The 20,534-nt window shown below is 49.0% G+C and overlaps 1 protein-coding gene across 7 annotated transcripts in view; it reads right to left on the reverse strand.

The window, feature by feature from the left end:
* The window catches only part of LOC129865240 (signal peptide, CUB and EGF-like domain-containing protein 1), a 113,226-nt gene that overhangs the window by 32,010 nt on the left and 60,682 nt on the right, over positions 1–20,534 (reverse strand). For 2 of the 7 annotated variants that reach the window (XM_055937858.1, XM_055937859.1), the window contains exons 7-9: positions 15,849–15,902; positions 11,118–11,207; positions 4,304–4,420 (exon numbers count right to left, since the gene is read on the reverse strand). In XM_055937858.1, coding sequence (XP_055793833.1) covers positions 4,304–4,420; positions 11,118–11,207; positions 15,849–15,902 — 261 coding nt within the window. The remainder of the gene's footprint in view (positions 1–4,303; positions 4,421–11,117; positions 11,208–15,848; positions 15,903–20,534) is intronic. The other 5 variants (XM_055937860.1, XM_055937861.1, XM_055937863.1 and 2 more) reach the window with 3 other exon arrangements.

The following is a 20,534-nucleotide window of genomic DNA, read 5'->3' on the forward strand; positions in this document are numbered from 1 at the left end:
CTCTCTCCTTCCACCTCTCTCTCTCTTCTCTCCGTCTCTCCCTCTCTCCTTCCACCTCTCCCTCTCTTCCCTCCGTCTCTCCCTCTCTCCTTCCACCTCTCCCTCTCTTCCCTCCATCTCTCCTTCCACCTCTCCCTCTCTTCCCTCCGTCTCTCCCTCTCTCCTTCCACCTCTCCCTCTCTTCCCTCCGCCTCTCCCTCTCTCCTTCCACCTCTCCCTCTCTTCCCTCCGTCTCTCCCTCCGTCTGCAGGGGAGCCCTGTGATAAAAACGCCTCCTTCCATTGGCGCGTCTGTCATCACGGAGCGAGGGAACCATCTCGTCTGTCAGCGCAGATGAAAGGCTGTTTATCAGACGCCTGGGATTTAAACATGCCCTAAATAGTTTATATTGAAATGATTATGTTAGGGGGGGGGGGGGGCAGGATGGTGCAGGTTCCACCGGGTCTGGCACACAGAGAGACAGAGCAGAGGGACAGAGGGCTCTGCCTACAGTACCTCACAGCATGACATTTACCTCCCCGCTAACTACTAACCCCACAAAACCACAAACTGCTGTCTACAATACTCTATCTACATTAACAGCACATCACTACCCACTATCTCTATGCTATAAAACACCTCTACCCCCTGGGCCTATCTGCAAATTACAACACACCACTGGCACAACCCAATGTGCTATAACACATGACAAAGGAGCTGATCGTGGACTACAGGAAAAGGTGAGCCGAACAGGCCCCCATTAACATTGACAGGGCTGTAGTGGAGCGGGTCGAGAGTTTCAAGATCCTTAGTGTCCACATCACCAACAAACTATCATGGTCCAAACATACCAAGACAGTCGTGAAGAGGGCACGACAAAACCTTTTCCCCCTCAGGAGATTGAAAAGATTTGGAATGTGTCCCCAAATCCTCAAAAGGTTCTACAGCTGCACCCTCGAGAGCATCCTGACCGGTTGCATCACCGCCTGGTATGGCAACTGCTCGGCAACTGACCGTAAGGCGCTACAGTGGGTAGTGGGGACGGCCCAGTACATCACTGGGGCCAAGCTTCCTGCCATCCAGGACCTATATAATAGGCGGTGTCAGAGGAAAGCCCATAAAAGACTCCAGTCACCCAAGTCACCCACTGTTTTATCTGCTACCGCACGGCAAGCGGTACCGGAGCGCCAAGTCTACGACCAAAATGCTCCTCAACAGCTTCTACCCCCAAGCCATTAGACTGCTGAACAATTCATAAAAATCGTCACTGGACAATTTACATTGACCCCCCCCCGTACACTGCTGCTACTCGCTGTTTGTTTGTTACCTATGCATAGTCACGTCGCCCCCACCTACATGTACAGATACCTCAACTAGCCTGTACCCCCGCACACTGACTCGGTACAGGTGCCCCCTGTATATAGCCACGTTATTGTTATTATTATTGTGTTACTTTTAATTATTACTTTTTATTTTAGCCTACTAATATTTTCTTCTTCTTGAACTGCACTGTTGGTTTGTAAGGGCTTGTAAGTAAGCATTTCACGGTAAAGTCTACACTTGTTGTATTTGGCGCATGTGGGAAATAAAGTCTGATTTGATCTGATTCATTACACAGTAGAGCACAGTCACACACTACACTCCTTATGGGTCAGCTCAGCTGTGATATCGGCTAGCTTAGCCAAGACCCTATCAGCCCATTTCATCTGTCACAGATCAGGAGATCGGTGTGTGCCGTTGCCAAGGTTACAGGAAGCTTTGGTCCATGCAGGGGGCAGCATGGCGACAAGGCCAGGGGAGTTGTACATGTGGCCAAGCCCCAGTGGCCATTAGGGAGCATGAGATGGACAGGCAGTCTAAATGGTCTGAATAAAATGTCTTTAATGATCAATAAAACCCCTGGCTGACTGACTGGGCTCAGGGAGAGATGATCTGTCCCGGACAGAGACAGCCTGAAGTAATGCTGGCTGGAGACTGGAGAGGAGTTCAGAGTTTAGAGTTGAGGTGGGTGAGTCCAGTCAGTTCAGGGTAATTAATACCCCACCATGGGAAGACAATGACTGCATGGTATTTTCCTTCCTGATACGCTTGAGTGTCTGTGTATTCAGTGTGGATGTGTGTATTGATTGCTAACAAGTGTATGGTTAACGTGTGCGTCCATGCACGTGTGTACATGCACCGTGCCTTCATGTGCATGTCTATGTAAGTAGGTGTGTGTGTGTGTGTGTGTGTGTGTGTGTGTGTGTGTGTGTGTGTGTGTGTGTGTGTGTGTGTGTGTGTGTGTGTGTGTGTTTGCAGTCAGCGGCAGATGGCTCCCTCCATGTTTTCCTGCTCCATCCCTCCACCCTTCATGCCCAGCTGATGGATGGTGATGGGTGATGGATGTGGTGCTGTCTGTGCTGTCTCACAGCACCAGCTCAGGTCAGGTCAATCACTGGTGGATTTATGGAGCCCAGGGGCCTAACTCAGCCAAATTATCTGGGCGGTACACAGCCGGACTGCAGCCCGATCCATCTTCTCCATTCAACTGGCCCCCGGAAAACACAGGAGAGACTATCTTTTCATTTTCCTGCACCATAAAGGCTTGGTTGTCCTGTTAAGCACACAAATCAAAGGCCGGGACAGACGGGAGTGGAAGTTGTTCACACAAGCTGCTGGGGTTTGAACTTGACATCGGAGCGACAGACAGACTAGATGTTTTCTCCCACTGCAACCAACGCAGGGCTGGACCCTTCCAGTCACAGCTCACCTTGTTAGCAGACAATGATGTTGCCCTGGAGGATTCTACGATATGTCATCATCAACTGGTTTCACTGACCATGATGGTGCCTCTGATATGATGTGTCCAAACAAAACTGAATGAACGATATGCCTATTCTCTTTGCTGGAGATATGACGGATGCTGTTAGGTAGTAATGCTCTCTGTAACCCCCCCCTCTGTTGTGTCTCCCCACTATACAGCTGGGTGGCGCTGTGTGAGTCTGTGTGAGTGTGTGTGAGTGTGTGTACTATATGTGTGTGAGAGGAAAAGAGAGAGACAGTGCAGCGTGGGCCTCACTGTTCAAACAGCTGAAGGTTTGCCGACGAGTCGTCTGCCTGCCAGCCAGACAGCCCCGGCTCCAGTATTTCACACACTTACATGCCACATTCTCAAACTTCTTGACACGAAATACACACACACGCACACACACTTGGTCACACAGGTACACACACACGCACATACAGACACACACACACATTGGACATAAAGAGTCGCCGCCATGTAACCTACGAGTCATTGCTATGGCGACTCCTACAGCAGTTCCCCTCCTCAAACATGTCTTGTCACATGTGGGCAGAGTTGGGTTGAGCAGCGATGTAACAGCACCCCCCACATCCTCAGTGTAGCTCTTCTTCAACTATTCTGATGTGAACCGACTCAACTCAACAGCCCGAGGAAAACTCTAAGCCCTTTTGTTAGCTCCTCCCCAGTCTCTTCTTTAGATCAGGGCAGATGAAGGAAAGGAGATGAAGGAAAGGAGAAAGTAGCCACTATGCTCTTGAGTTGCACCCAAGCGTGTCTCATGCAAGCCAGACCACAGTGTAGCTGTTCCTCAGCCATATCAATGATCCCTGATACAAATCAACAATACCACTCCACACGAAACCACTGTATTTTCCATTAGGGTGACCCTGGGGTCAGAAACATCAACGGCCCGGTTTGTTTAGGGACAAGCCTCAATCAACTATCCGCTAAAATAATCCATTTCACTGTGTCTATGTGGCAGCCCGGTAGGGCCTTGGCCACTGTCTTTGACGTCACAGGCGGAATTTGGGAAGTGGAAACACTTAGCGGCAACATCAACAACAGCAGCACTGCCAGTGACCGCGCCGGAGACCGGAGCCTCTCTCTCTGCTCCACGCGAGGAGGGGAAGTGAACTTCGTGCCGCGGGGTTGGTTGGTCTTGGCCCAAGATCACTCAGATACCACTCACACCAGCCACAGATACCAGACCCCTGGACCACCTCCGCAAAGAATCCTCTCAACTCAGTACCATTCAATACCACATAACTTGCCCATACAGCGTTATAATGGCTAAATACGGTTGAGTGCTGATACAGAATGTGTCTTCATTCTCAACAGCACCAGCAGTGTGTTTTCAAGATGAAACGAGCACACTACAGGGTTGGGTGCTATCAAGGCATGAGTTAAAGCCGCTCGTCACATGGAGAGAGAGAGAGAGAGAGAGAGAGAGAGAGAGAGAGAGGGGGAAGTAAAGGAGAGCAGTAGGGGACAGTAGGGGACAGTAAGGCCACACGGACACACACACACCTATACACTGACCTTTGCAGGTCTTGCCGTCTGGCTGCAGGGTGAATCCCACGGGGCAGCTGCAGCGTACCCCTGTAGCCGTGTCCTTGCACGTCCGGTCACAGCCGCCATTGTTCACCGCACAGGTTTCTGGGTGAAACAAAAATATACAGTGGGAGAAAAGAGAGGAGGGGCGGGGGGCAGGGGAGGGGTGTTAACCTACTGACTGGCACGCATATCTAAAGAGCAGAACGGAGTCTAAAGAGAGAAACAGTAGACAGTGAAGATATGACGGGTGGGTTGAGAAGAGGCTACATACAATGGAGAAATACACAACAGGGGGATGTTGTGTATTCAGGGCATTTGGCTTTTCCATCATACCCATTCAGACTTTATTTCCACGATACTAAACACGTGTCAAGACATTGTAGTTATCCATCAGACCAGTGACAGGTTATGAGACGGTACACAGTTGGAATTTCATAGACGCTTCATAAACATGTCATAGACCAACTATAAACTCATACTCAGGGTTCTGTTGAACATCATTGATTGGAACACCTAGCAGACCAAATTAGAGAAAGACAGATTTCTACAAAACATACACAAGAGATTAATGGGCAACATATGCTGATAAGGAGAGGAAATCAGTGGGTGAGTTAAGGCAGGTGTGCCCTGTTTCCAAAAACGTCAAGAAAACATTTAGTCAAAAACGATACTGAAGGTTAAGTAGAGAAAACATGAGAGTCTTAAATATAGTTAGTGGCGGGATCGAGTAGTAGTACCTAGGACCGAATGTGTATATTTTGACTCCAGGAAAAATGTTCTTGTATGTGGCGAAGATAAGGTTTGCTCTGACTTGTGAATATTGCCTGAGCTAATCCCAAAACAAACAGCACCTAATGGCATCTCCACTTCACCTGCGCAGCCCAATGTTGCTTTAGGAAAGCTGAGCTCACTAATCCCCAATGGGTGTCAGATACTGCGGAGGACGGTGGAACGGTACACTGTTTTTAGAAAGGGGCTCAATAATAGGCTACTATATTTAAAAAAGAAACGTTTCAGATGAACTATTTGGGTCTGGCAGCCTTCTGATATGTCCTGGGGAAAAAACTCAGTTGACTGCGCTTAGTTAAAGGGATAGTTTATCTACTTCCCCAAACTTGTGGATACCATTTTTATGTCTCCGCGTCCTGTATGAAGCAAGTTAGAGGTAGTTTCGAGAACAAAGCTAACTAGCTTAGCACAAAGACTGGAAGTCTTTTGGGTACAGCTAGTGATGATGCTAGTTAGCATTGGCTCGCAAAACTACCTCTAACTTCCTTCATACTGGACACAGAGGCATAAAAATGGTATCCACGAGTTCAGCCAACATCCAAAACTATCCCTTTAAAGGTGAAGAAGACGCTGAAATGGCTCTGGCTCTTTGGACAATGACATGTATGCAAATGAGAGATGGTGCACTTGTCTCTCTAGCACCTATTCCCAGCTCATTAAATGCAAAGAGGTTCTGCGCTTGCTTTAAGGGAGGAGGGAACGAGATAAACACTTTCAGACAGGCTAGCTAACATGCCCGGCTCTAGAGGTCACAGCATTAGCATAATACTGTCAATGACTGCAGTGTCACGGACTGACGGCATCTCATCAGCGGGCTGATCCAACATGGCCGTCTGTTTGCAGCAAAAGCAAACTGGAGGTGGATGCTGTGAGAGCCAGCATGGTCGCCAGTTTCTACCACCACCGGGAAGCTGTCAGTGGCAAAAAGGCTCTACTTCAATGAGGCTGCTGGTGTGTTTCATAGAACTGCAGATTACTGTTTGGGGTACTTAACCTAATTCCTAGAAAAGGAAAACAGAGGGAATAGGGGAAGGAGAGATACTTTATACTCCTGGTACACTACATGACCAAAAGTATGTGGACACCTGGTTGTTGAACATCTCATTCCAGAATCATGGTCAATAATATGGAGTTTGTCCACCCTTTGCTGCTATAACAGCCTCCACTCTTCTGGGAAGGCTTTGCACTAGATGTTGGAGCACTGCTGCAGGGACTTGCTTCCATTCAGCCACAAGAGCATTAGTGAGGTTGGGCACTGATGTTGGGGGCGATTAGGCCTGGCTCGCATTCTGCGTTCCAATTCATCCCAAAGATGATCCATTTCCGTATGGACCTCGCTTTGTGCACGGGGGCATTGTCATGCTGAAACAGGAAAGGGCCTTCCCCAAACTGTTGCCACAAAGTTGAAAGCACAGAATCGTCTAGAATGTCACTGTATACTGTAGCGTTAAGATTTCGCTTCACTGGAACTAAGGGGCCTAGCCCGAACCATGAAAAACAGCCCCAGACCATTATTCCTCCTCCACCAAACTTTACAGTTGGCACTACGCATTGTGGTAGGTAGCGTTCTCCTGGCATCTGCCAAACCCAGATTTGTCAGTCAGACTGCCACATGGCGTGATTCATCAATCCAGAGAACGCGTTTCCAATGCTCCAGAGTCCAATGGTGGCTAACTCTACACCACTCCAGCTGACGCTTGGCATTGCGCATGGTGATCTTAAGCTTGTGTGCAGCTGCTCGGCCATGGAAACCCATTTCATGAAGCTCCTGACTAACAGTTATTGTGCTGATGTTGCTTCCAGAGGCAGTTTGGAACTCGGTAGTGAGTGTTGCAACCGAGGACAGACGAATTGTACACGCTACGCGCTTCAGCACTTGGTGGTCCCGTTCTGTGAGCTTGTGTGGCCTACCACTTCTCGGCTGAGCTGTTGTTGCTCCTAGACGTTTCCACTTCACAATAACAGCACTTACAGTGGACCAGGGAAGCTCTAATAGGGCAGAAATTTGACGAACTGACTTGTTGTAAAGGTGGCATCCTAACACGGTGCCACGTTGAAAGTCACTGAGCTCTTCAGTAAGGCCATTCTACTGCCAATGTTTGTCTATGGAGATTGCATGGCGGTGTGCTTGATTATATACACCTGTCAGCAATGGGTGTGGCTGAAATAGCCGAATCCACTCATTTGAAGGGGTGTCCACATACTATTGTATATATAGTGTAGCTTGTCTGATGGGTGCTGTAGGGTACGGCAGCGGACCCCTGTAAACGTCCCACTCAGGTGTGTGTGTGTGTGTGCGTGCATGGGGCTAATGGGTCAGAGTGATTTATACTACTGAAAGCAATGAGCCCTATCATTAGCTTAGCGTGAGTCCTGCTCAGAGCCCCTCTCCTGCTCTGATGAGCCAGGCCCGCCCACCCCCAGGGCAAGAGGCTGCACACAGGAACACAGACCCGCCAAAACACACTCTGATTGATGTACTGGACATGCCCAGCCTACCCCCGAACAGCCCCTCTGAACCTCCTCCCCTCTTCCTCCCCTCTCCCACCCCTGAATGTTTCTGTCTCGTGCACACTGTATTGCAACAATGCTACAAATGCTAACGCTCTTCTATTCACAGCCATCCTTTCCACTTCCCTGTGTCTCACTTTCATTGGCTCTAGTCAACATGCTGAAGCTGACAGAGGAAGAGGGACAGGGTAACACCTCTTTTTTAGAAAGGGGAGTGAGGGTTTGGGGGAGTTTCTGTGGGAGACATTCTGGGGGAGATTGACAGTTGGAGGGATCCGTTCAAGGGAACCAGCTCTCATCTCCGTGGTGACAGATGAAGATTACTCGTCTGTCCTGTTTGTGTGAGCAGCGGCAGCAGGGCCAGTGGTGTGTTGGCTGAGAGCCAGTACAAACCAACAGAGACACCCCTGACTTGCCCACCCCATAACCCCATCATCACACCCCTCCATCTCACTGTCTCTCTGTCTGTCTCTCTCGCCTCTCATCCATCTCTAAGATGCCTGCCATGCAGACTTGACTGACCTGCTCTGCTGACGTCAGGAGTGGAGAGATAGACAGTGGGTGTACACACACACACACACACACACACACACACACACACACACACACACACACACACACACACACACACACACACACACACACACACACACACACACACACACACACACACACACACACACACACCCGTCCCACATACTCCTCACACACACAGACATGCTGACCAGTCAAATCTCCATGCAGTCTCTCTCTCTCTCTCTCTCTCTCTCTCTCTCTCTCTCTCTCTCTCTCTCTCTCTCTCTCTCTCTCTCTCAGTAAGACATCTTCTCTCAGAGAGGACACATGTTCTATTGATTAGGGAGTCATGAGAAAAGAGGAGTGGTTGTGCTTTATTAAGCATCATGCCAAGTCCCATCAACCCTCCACACACATGCTGACTGTAGGGGCACGATCGTCTTTCAGCAGGGCCTAGCTAACAGGATCCCCCTTCACTGTGTCGTGGGCACCTAATCCAGCTGTCAACGCTGCCCCCGTCCTGGAATCACACCATCCATACACACACACATGCCCAACTCAGCCCATCTGTCCTAGGTGAGTGGTTTATTTGGACTCCTCAGCAGCCGAGGTCAGCGTAGCTATAGCACCTCTCTCTCTCCCTCCCTCCCTCTCTCTCTCCCTCCCTCTCTCTCTCACTCCCTCTCTCTCTCTCTCTCACACCCAGCCTTTGAAAAGACCTGCCTTTTTCTGTGCTAGAACTTTCACTTTCTTCACTCTTTCCCCTCTCTCTCTTTCTATCATGTTTTCCTCCATCTATTTTTCATTGTAGCCCAAGTCCAGTTTAATCTGTCTTGATCAATCTGGGCTCCGGTGCTTTGGGACGAGGACTACGGCAGTGTCCGCAGAGATAAATAGCAGCAGTAGAAGTACAGAGAGAGAGTCAGGAACGCTGTGTGTCAAAGCAGGCAGACAAACGGAGCACAGTGTCAAATCTAACATGCGGCTGCCGGACAGACCAGGCCAGTTCAGGGCTGTTCTAAAGACTTCATTAGTCTCCTCCTATACTATAGCAATACCTACAGTAGGTCTATTCACCCCTGCTAAAGATCATTTGCCTTACATTGGTTTCAATTATAATTTTGACTTGCTTGGAAATAATTAAGTGAGATTAATCTAGTGAAAGTTTGATTTCTGAGATGACAATGGCAATCAGACTAATCGGACCTGTAAAGAATTAAGGAAAAAAACTGCAAATAAAACAGTTAGGAGAAGAACATCGCAATAACACAGGTCAAATAGAGCGGGATGAAAACATAAATCATTGTGAGAGACAGAGATATCAAATGTGAGATTGGGGTTATCGAAGACAGGGAGGACACAGTGTTGGAATGAAGGGGAGGAGCATCAACAGTGACATCATCAGGTATGAAAACAACAGGACTGAGTCAGGCAGGGGGGAGAATTCTTCAACGGAGGAAAGACGAGAAGGATGGAAAAGTTAACATTTAGAGAAGATAGGTGGAGTTTTGTTACCTACAATCAAGCCCCCCCCCCCCCCCCCTCACCCATTTACTGGCCAAAGTCGTCACCTGTTTAAGTAAGATCTGCCTCTGTATGGGAGAAACCTGCAGACACCAACACATAACAGTAACAGCATATACGAGCTCAGGATGTCTGTATGACTGACTGACTTAGGTCTCCGTGTTGGTAAACATACATTGTACTGGATCCACTTCTGCCTTTGAAAACCAAATAGTAAAATGAAGGAAACAGAATCATAAGAAACCAAGAGGGAAATGCTGCTCCGAGGCTCCCACGTTTTAAGAAGTGCAGTTTTAGTTAGGTATTAGTGGGGGTTCACCCGTTTAGTCTGGTTTAGTGGTTAGTCCAGATTAGTTGAGCTATTTCCATTAAAGGGAGAAATATTGCAACCACACTTGAACAGTCAGGCGGAACTTCACAGGCGGTTCGAGGTCTGAAAGAGGGAAAAGAAGGGTCACAGGGACAGACTATGTACAGAACGGTGTTATCTAGGAGTTGATTGGCATACGTTGTCTGAGACCCATGTTGTTTGTCCCTTCCCACCAACCCTGTGGAGTGATTTTCATTCAACAGTCAGTCACTACTGTTGAAGGGATGCATCTTCCTCCACTGAGTCGGGAAAGGGTTAACTACTCACGCTTTTATTCAGTTGTGCATTCCTTTAATTTGTTTTATACTAATTGACTGAGTCATCCATTGATGAATCCATTGATGAACCTACAGTGTAGATACAGTATCCGGAGCCTGTCTCTCATCGACAGTGTCCGGGGCTTACATGAAAGCATATATTTGTCTTCACCCGGAGACTTCCAGATGGCGGATTTGATTGAATGAAGCCCTATGCCATCCATTATAGGCAAAGAGACTCTGCAGATAGAGACCCTTCAAAGATACTAGCTGAGATGTTCTCCATGACAACGCCAAAGACATAATGGGATGGATCTGGAACGCCTCCTCGTGTACTCTCCCTCCAAGCCATGAGTATCGTCATGGGGAGGGGCAAGGAAGGACTGAGGGTGTTTAAAACATCACAGGAACATTTTCGCCTTAATAGTGAAGATGAAACCGTGTCAAAATGGTCAGTCCCGAGTTCTTCAAGACCTTTTTCATTGTCCATAAACGTTCCTTTATGTCTAAAGACTCCGCAGTACTTGAGGAGCGGTGCCTGGCCACCAGTCTAATCTTTGGAGGGACGCGTAGCTGCCTACAGGAGTAACTGTTAGTTACTGTGGGAACTCTAGAGAACATGTATCTGATGCCGAGACAGGCGATGGGGAGAGGTGGGAGCAGGGTTGGAGAAGTTTACCAACAGACTGGGACCTTGTGAGTGGACATATAGGGTACCAAGGACTTTCCTAAAAATAAAAATACAAAATTGAGAGAGAGAGAGAGAGAGTAAAGGGGAGGATACAAGCACAAGCGCCATGGCAACACATAGAAAGAGGAAGAAAAGAGTTACCCATAAGAAGCCGCCGTTTCACCCGCTTGTCCACATCAGCTATTGACGTGGCATTGAACTCAGAGCTCTCAATTGCAGCCTCATCTCTCTCTAAAACACAGGTGACAAGGGGACAAACAGTGAGCAGTAAGGTTAATTAGAAGCCCAATGTCCACCGCCCGCTGCCGCCCGAGACGTCAAGTCAGCCCCTCTTGGCGTACGAGCAAAACCAAAGCCAAGAAGCAAGAAGCCATGAAAAAGCGCCAAAATCCCTGTTAGAGTGTTAATCCCAAAAACAAATCCAAAAGTCCCAGATAGCAAAAAAAAGTTGAAATGAGAGTAAGGGTGGGGGTAGGGGACAAAAATAGAAGTTCAAATAAAAATATAATTTAGTGTGGGGGAGTTGGTTGACGTTGATGTTGTAGCCGTTGCTGTTTCTGTCTTCCATATCAAACGGCCACACACACACTCAGCAATGATTCCCTCACATCCGAAAAGGAGGAAGAGGGGGAGGAGGAAAGGAAGGAGGAGTAGAGGGAAGGATGAGCAAACATGTCCAAGACAAGCTGCATGAGTGTGGGTAAGAAGCAAGGGGGTGAGGATGACAACAGAAGAAAGGGAGAGGGTGACGCCAACGGGTAAGAGGCTATGCTAGCCACCAGATCCGACAGACACTACAGAGGGAGGGAGCGATAACAAGGACTACAGAACGACAAAATGAAGGGATGAGAGAGAGAAAAAGAGAAGAAGAAGAGAGAGGAAATCCCGTCCCATCGTGGGCCACAATGGGAGAAGTAAATGGGAGGAGGAACACCCATCAATAAATGGGGTTGGGGACTAGTGGAGGGGGGGAGCGATGGAGAGGGCATGCATAGAGGAGAGGAGAAGGAGGTAGTCTGGGGGCAGCGCTGGTTGCCTGTTTGTCTATGGAACACATCACAACTGGCTTTAACAGTCAACACTGGAAACCATGTTCCCAAGCCGGGAGGGGGGGAGGATGGAGGGAGGGGTGAGAAGGGAGAGGGGAAAGGTTGGGGATGGGGTTACGGTTAAGATGAACATGCAGATATGCAGCTGAGCAAACACAGATATGCATGAGCAAACGCTGTGTTAGAATGGATGGGCTGGGGGTGGTGAGGAGCGCTACTGGGCCTTGGGAAGAGAGGGAGTCTTTCACTGGGACGTCAGAGTCATTAGGCTCTGAATGAGCATCTCTCTCTGAAGAACTGAATGGGGGGGCGGGCCAGGGCACTGCCACTCAGTACAATGGAACTAGGACTGTCTTTGATGTACAAAGTCCTATGGAGGGGGATTTTGGGTGAGGAAGGGGTAACTAAAGCCCCCCCCCCCCGGTCACCCCTGGCTTGGCCCGTTACTGGTCTTTCTCAGGCGGTTAGTTTGGGAAGGTTTGGTAGACAAAGTGAAGGACTCTCTGAAGCAGTGTTCACAAATGAATGGAGGCTTTCTGTCTCTCAACTAACGGTTTGGTGTGTGTGTATGTGTGCGTATGTGCATGTATGTGCGTGTGTGTTTGTGCCTGTCTGTGCGTGTGTATATGGGTGACTGTGCAATTATGTGCTGGCGTATGGATGTGAGTGCTGGTGAGCGTGTGCATGCTTGAGTGCGAGGGTGTGTGCACGTGTGTATGAGCGTGTGAACGTGTGTGTGTGAGTGGGTGGTTGTGTAAGAAAGGGTGGGGAGGAGGAGGAGGAGGAGGAGGAGGAGGAGGAGAGAGGACTCCAGGACACTCCTAAAAGGCTAAGGAATCAGCAGTTCTAAGGTCCGTTTAGAGGAGGCCTGCTGAGGGGGGATGTTTAGAGTGGAGCAGAACTTACACAGGAAATAATCACTGAAGGGAGGGAGGAATGAATCCATAGCAGGACACTACAGCTAAGAAGAGAACAGTAATGGTAACCAGTAACGATGCACTGTAAGAAAACAGCAGGACAAGTGTTGGTTGCTATTAATGTAACCGCAATTCAAGGAGGGAAAATGAAAGAAAATACAAATCTGACCAAAAACCAAATGTAGAACAGTAGGATCTCCCATGCAGCCGGACAGACAGAAACACAGACAGGCAGAAGGGTTGCGTAGATTAGTGACAGACGGGCGGGCTGACAGACACGGAGAGCGTGTCAGATTGAGAATGCATGCGGCTGGCTGGGATGACGGCATGACGGAGGTGTTATTGAGAAACAGGCAGGGTTACTGGTCCCTGTCTCTACAGGTGGATGAGGGAGGAGGTGCTGATGGGTGGGGGTGGGTGACGTGGGTTTTTGGGGGTTGCCACAGTAACAGGATTTTGTTTGCTTGTTGAGGCCGTTGTACTGTACTGTTAGGGGGAGGGGGGCATGTTGCAGGTTGGAGGAGGGGGAGTTGTTTGGAGCGAAGTTTGTTTTTGGTTTGGGTGGGTAGCTCTATGTAACGTTAGATCAGGCTGCAACTGAGATGTTCACTCTAATCCTGTATCATTGTTTTATTAGTTCCCCCCCCCCAGAGTCTTTAATTGAATTCCCTTTTAATAATCTTAATGAAGGATTTAACCCTTTTTGAATTGAATTTGAACATGGATGCTCAGACAAGACAGGCAATCAGTAACTATCACCAGAAAGCAGGAGGAGGTAGGTAGGGAGGAAGAGGAGGAGGAGGAGGAAGAGGAGGAGCACCAGAGACAGCACTACACAAAGGTGGGTCAAAGGTGGGCCCAGTGACAGAGCAGTTGGGACACTCAGACCACAGAGGAGCCTTTCCTCTCGCCAGCGAGGAAAAGACACGGGACAGAGGGAGGAGGAGCACAGGGTTTCTCTCTTTCTTTCATTCTTTCAGAGGTTTTCCTCTTCTTCCGTGGATGTCATTGGTCCTCGCATGGCTGGAAAGGAGAAGGTTATGGGCACAAAATGAAGGCAGTTCTGTGAGATTCTGTGAGAACACAGCATTGATGATACTGTAGAGTAGAGATCTGTTTGTGGGGAGAGAGAGAGAGGTCTTCTCCAGTGTTCTAGTACAGCAGGAATGACAACACACAGAGAAAGGGTTTATTTGTGACATGACAGAAGACCTGTGTGTGTGTGTGTGTGTGTGTGTGTGTGTGTGTGTGTGTGTGTGTGTGTGTGTGTGTGTGTGTGTGTGTGTGTGTGTGTGTGTGTGTGTGTGTGTGTGTGTTTGTGTGTGTTTTAATTCCAGTTAGAACAGGGATTACAGGGATCCTCAACTAGATTCAGCCGCAGCCAATTCTTTCTTGAGTGGATGGTCACGGGGCCGGAACATAATTACAAATCATTTGTAGACTGCAAATTGACCGGAAGAAGCCCAAACAGATATAATATTTGACTAAAACAATCATTTCAAACCTTGCATCACGTCTATTATGGGTGGGAATACTTGGGAACAGATTTGCTGAATTAAAATCAATTCAAGCTGATTTCCTGGTGTTTTTACAGTCTTATGTCCAACAATGAAAAAAAATGAAAAAACTAATAATATATAATAATATATATTTTTTTGCTCTGAAAACTTTTAGGGCCAAATAAAACCACCCACAGGACAAATTTGGCCCGTGGGCCTCCAGTTGAGGAACCCTGAGGTATTGTGTTCAGTGTCTTGCCTAATCTCAGATGCATCTGAACTTAGTCAACTCCAGAAATGGTTTAACTCCTTCTGGGGGCAAATGTACAGACTTTGACTAACTGGTATAATGTAACACAAGAAAAAGAGTTTGTATATCTGCCAATCTGCTTTAGCTTGCCACGGATTTTGCAACTCGGTGGGATAAACCTTGTTTAGGAGCTATGGAGAAACAAGGGAGTCTGTAAATCACTGTCTCGTTACGGACAGACAGACAGACAGACACTGCCAGGCTCCCTTTGGAACGCTCCGGGAACGTTCAGGAACGTATTTATTTTATTTATTTTTTTAAAGGCAGAAAAAAATACTATTTGGTACGTCCAAGCTTCCACACTTGCGAGCCAAATATGGGACTGGGGTCTATTGGAAGGAAAGCAAAGAGAAAAAAAACATGAAAAACTCTTTGACTTACCTGGAACCTCTCATTTATCTTCTGCAAATTCCCCCAGAAAAAAAAATCATGAACATTTCCTCTCTGTTAGGCTTCGGAGCCACCATAGCCACGGGATACGGCCACATTGACAGGCGGGCGTAAAAGTTAGCCATTTGGCAAACAGTGGCATGCAGGCCTGGCGTCTCTCGGGCCTGGCGATGGGCATGCGTTACACTGACTTGGCTAGTTTTCCGGCGTAATGAAGATGATGAATGTGTTTTTCAACTTCTGAGACGTCTCAACTATTCATTTTCCAGTTTCCACCACAGCCCTACCTAGCGACCAAACCCCCAAACCCCCTCTATTCCTCCTTTCACTCTCTGACACGTTAACACACTACTACTACTACACTGACTACTCTGTCAGCAGTCAAAGTGCATGTTTGTCTGGGTGTGTATATATAGGTACAGGTGTAATTGTGTGATTAAAAGAGAAAGAGAGAGAGAGAGAGAGAGAGAGAAAGAGAGAGAGAAACAGACAGCCAGAGAGAGCGACACATAAAGGAAAGAGACACTGAATGATCAAACAACTCCACTCTATCACATGGCAAATCAGCTATTTTCAACATGCACTGGAAGCCAGGTTTTCTGAGTACACATTTAGATGGGGAGAATTCTTTACTCCCGCTTCTCCCCATGCCACGATCTCCAAAAACAGGGTGAGCAGTCTTCAGGCCCCAGACAGGAAATAATCACCATCGTCATCATGAAACTCCGGGCGACATTTTCGGGGTGCAACAGAGCACAGATCTGTGCAAAAATACTGTAAAACTCATTATAATCTGGCAGCGGGATTACAGATCGTTGAAGAAAAATGTATAATTGAATCACACTGCCAGATTATAATGAGGTTTACGGTATTTTCACACATATTTGTGCTCTTTTGCACGGCGAAAATGTCGCCCTCCATCTCTATTCAGTTACTCACAGCTTCAAGTTACTCACATGACTTTGTGTATATTTTCAAGAAAAAAATAAACATTTGAATGCACTTTAAGGTTGGTTGATTCTCTAGAAAATGTAAATGTGTTACTGCGCTCTGTCTAACGCTCTCTCACTCTTCCTGTCTATCTCTCTCGCTCTGTCTCTCTCTCTCTCTTTCTGAATGTATCAGGGGCTCAATCTCTCCCCCTCTGTCTTTTGTTGTAAGTGTATAAATAAGATGAGGCCGGGGTAGGGAGAGAGGGCTCAGGGGTGAAGTTAACTCATCCCAAAGCACTTCTCACCAGTTTCTCTCACACATCTATAACATCTACTGCAAAACAGATGAGAAATAATAGAGCTTTAACAGTAATATGTACTCTAATGTGCAATGAGTAACAGTACCAGTCAAAAGTTTGGACACATCTACTCATTCAAGGGTTTTTCTTTATTTTTACTATTTTCGTATTGTAGAATAATAGTGAAGACATCAAAACTATGAAATAACACATATGGAATCATGTAGTAACCAAAACAGTGTTAAACAAATCAAAATAGATTTTAGATTCTTCAAAGTAGCCACCCTTTGCCTTGATGACAGCTTTGCACACTTTTGGCATTCTCTCAACCAGCTTCATGAGGAATGCTTTTCCAACAGTCTTGAAGAAGTTCCCACATATGCTGAGCACTTTTGGGCTGCTTTTCCTTCACTCTGCGGTCCAACTCACCCCATGTCACGTTCCTGACCTGTTTTCTGGTGTTTTTTATGTGTGTGATGGTCAGGGCGTGAGTTTTGGGTGGGCAGTCTATGTTTTCCGTTTCTATGTTGGTTTTGGGTTGCCTGGTATGGCTCTTGATTAGAGGCAGGTGTTTTGCGTTTTCCTCTAATTGAGAGTCATATTAAGGTAGGGTGTTCTCACTGTTTGTTTGTGGGTGATTGTTACCTGTCTCTGTGTTTGTGTTCTGCACCAGATAGGTCTGTATCGGTTTTGCACATTTGTTATTTTGTAGGTTGTTTGTAGTGTTTCACTTGTGTTTGTATTAAACATGTTTAACACTAGCCGCGCTGCATTTTGGTCCTCTCCTTCACCCCTGGAAGAAAACCTTTACAGAATCACCCACCAAACCCAGATCAAGCAGCGTGGCAACAGGCAACAGCGGCAGCAGCAGCAGCAGCGGGAGCTAGCAAGGCAGAGTGGCTGGAAGCCCGAGAGGCTCCCACCTTGCCGCACTGGGAGGGCTAGGTTGGGCATCGAGCCGGATGTCATGAAGCCAGCCCAACGTATCTGGCCTCCAGTACGTCTCCTCGGGCCGGCGTACATGGCACCAGCCTTACAGGTGGTGTCCCCGGTTCGCTTGCATAGCCCAGTGCGCCGCACTGGCAGGGCTACGGGGACCATTCAACCTGGTAGGGTTGGAGAGGCTCGGTGCTCAAGAGCGCGTGTCCTCCTTCACGGTCCGGTATATCCGGCGCCACCTTCCCGTCCCAGCCCAGTACCACCAGTGCCTACACCACGCACCAGGCTTCCAGTGCATCTCCAGAGCCCTGTTCCTCCTCCCCGCACTCGCCCTGAGGTGCGTGCCCTCAGCCCGGTACCTCCAGTTCCGGCACCACGCACTAAGCCATCTGTGCGTCTCCAGAGCCCTGTACGCACTGTTTCTTCTCCCCGCACTCGCCCTGAGGTGCGTGCCCTCAGCCCGGTACCTCCAGTTCCGGTACCACGCACCAGGCCTATAGTGCGCTTCGAGAGGTCAGTGTGCCCTGTCCCTGCTCCCAGCACTAGCCTTGAAGTGCGTGCCGTCATCCCGGTACCTCCAGTTCCGGCACCACGCACCAGGCCTACTGTGCGCCTCAGCAGTGGCAGAGTCGGCCGTCTGCCCAACGCCTTCTGCACTGCCTGTCTGCCCAGCTCCGTCTGAGCCATCTGTCTGCCCAGCGCCGTCTGAGCCATCTGTCTGCCCAGCGCCGTCTGAGCCATCTGTCTGCCCAGCGCCGTCTGAGCCATCTGTCTGCCCAGCGCCGTCTGAGCCATCTGTCTGCCCAGCGCCGTCTGAGCCATCTGTCTGCCCAGCGCCTTCTGAGCCATCTGTCTGCCCAGCGCCTTCTGAGCCATCTGTCTGCCCAGCGCCTTCTGAGCCATCCGTCTGCCACGAGCCATTAGAGCCGCCCGTCTGTCCCGAGCCATTAGAGCCGTCCGTCAGTCAGGAGCCGCTAGAGCCGTCCGTCAGTCAGGAGCTGCCAGAGCCGCCAGCCAGTCAGGAGCTGCCAGAGCCGCCAGCCAGTCAGGAGCTGCCAGAGCCGCCAGCCAGTCAGGAGCTGCCAGAGACGCCAGCCAGTCAGGAGCTGCCAGAGACGCCAGCCAGTCAGGAGCTGCCAGAGACGCCAGCCAGTCAGGAGCTGCCAGAGTTGCCCTCCGGTCATGAGCTGCCCTACAGTCATGAGCTGCCCTACAGTCATGAGCTGCCCTACAGTCATGAGCTGCCCTACAGTCATGAGCTGCCCTACAGTCATGAGCTGCCCTAGAGTCATGAGCTGCCCTAGAGTCATGAGCTGCTCTACAGTCATGAGCTGCCCTACAGTCATGAGCTGCCCTACAGTCATGAGCTGCCTTACAGTCATGAGCTGCCTTACAGTCATGAGCTGCCCTACAGTCATGAGCTGCCCTACAGTCATGAGCTGCCACTCAGTCATGAGCTGCCACTCAGTCATGAGCTGCCACTCAGTCATGAGCTGCCACTCAGTCCGGAGCTGCCACTCAGCCCGGACCTGCCAGAGTCCCTCAGCCCGGACCTGCCAGAGTCCCTCAGCCAGGACCTGCCCCTTATCCCGGTGCTGCCCCTTATCCCGGTGCTGCCCCTTATCCCGGTGCTGCCCCTTATCCCGGTGCTGCCCCTTATCCCGGTGCTGCCCCTTCATTTAGGTGGTTTTAGTTGGAGGGTGGTCATTGGGAGGGGGATACAGAAGCGGGGAGTGACTATGGTGGTGTGGGGACAGCGTCCGGAGCCTGAGCCACCACCGTGGTCAGATGCCCACCCAGACCCTCCCCTGGACTTTGTGCTGGTGCGCCCGGCGTTCGCACCATGAGGGGGGGTTTCTGTCAAATTCCTGACCTGTTTTCTGGTGTTTTTTATGTGTGTGATGGTCAGGGCGTGAGTTTTGGGTGGGCAGTCTATGTTTTCCGTTTCTATGTTGGTTTTGGGTTGCCTGGTATGGCTCTTGATTAGAGGCAGGTGTTTTGCGTTTTCCTCTAATTGAGAGTCATATTAAGGTAGGGTGTTCTCACTGTTTGTTTGTGGGTGATTGTTACCTGTCTCTGTGTTTGTGTTCTGCACCAGATAGGTCTGTATCGGTTTTGCACATTTGTTATTTTGTAGGTTGTTTGTAGTGTTTCACTTGTGTTTGTATTAAACATGTTTAACACTAGCCACGCTGCATTTTGGTCCTCTCCTTCACCCCTGGAAGAAAACCTTTACACCCCAAACCATCTCAATTGGGTTGAGGTCAGGTGATTGTGGAGGCCAGGTCATCTGATACACCACTCCATCACTCTCCTTCTTGGTCAAAAAGCCCTTACATAGTCTGGAGGTGTGTGTTGGGTCATTGTCCTGTTGAAAAACAAATGATCGTCCCACTAAGCGCAAACCAGATGGGATGGCGTATTGTTGCAGAATGCTGTGGTAGCCATGCTGGTTAAGTGTGCCTTGAATTCTAAATAAATCACTGACAGTGTCACCAGCAAAGCACTCCCACACCATCACACCTCCTCATCCATGTTTCATGGTGGGAACCACACATGCGGAGATCATCGGTTCACCTACTCTGCGTCTCACAAAGACACGGCGGTTGGAACCAAAAATCTCACATTTGGACTTATCAGACCAAAGGACAAATTTCCACCGGTCTAATGTCCATTGCTCCTGTTTCTTGGCCCCAACAAGTCTCTTCTTCTTATTGGTGTCCTTTAGTGGTGGTTTCCTTGCAGAAAATTGACCATGAAGGCCTGATTCATATACAGTAGTCTCCTCTGAACAGTTGATGTTGAGATGTGTCTGTTACTTGAACTCTGTGAAGCATTTATTTGGGCTGCAATTTCTGAGGCTGGTAACTCTAATTGAACTTATCCTCTGTGTAACCGATGTGAAATGGCTAGCTAGTTAGCGGTGGTGCGCGCTAATAGCGTTTCAATCGGTGACGTCACTCGCTCTGAGACCTAGAAGTAGTTGTTCCCCATGCTCTGCAAGGGCCGTGGCTTTTGTGGCGTGATGGGTAACGATGCTTCGTGGGTATCAGTTGTTGATGTGTGCAGAGGGTCCCTGGTTCGCGCACGGGGCGAGGGGACGGACGAAAGTTAAACTGTTACATTGATGCTGTTGACCTGGATCACTGGTTGCTGCTGAAAGGGATGAGGTTAAAAGGTGGGTGAGTGTAACCGATGTGAAATGGCTAGCTAGTTAGCGGTG

Source organism: Salvelinus fontinalis, chromosome 11, assembly GCF_029448725.1.
Source record: "Salvelinus fontinalis isolate EN_2023a chromosome 11, ASM2944872v1, whole genome shotgun sequence".
In the NCBI taxonomy this organism is placed as follows: domain Eukaryota; kingdom Metazoa; phylum Chordata; class Actinopteri; order Salmoniformes; family Salmonidae; genus Salvelinus; species Salvelinus fontinalis.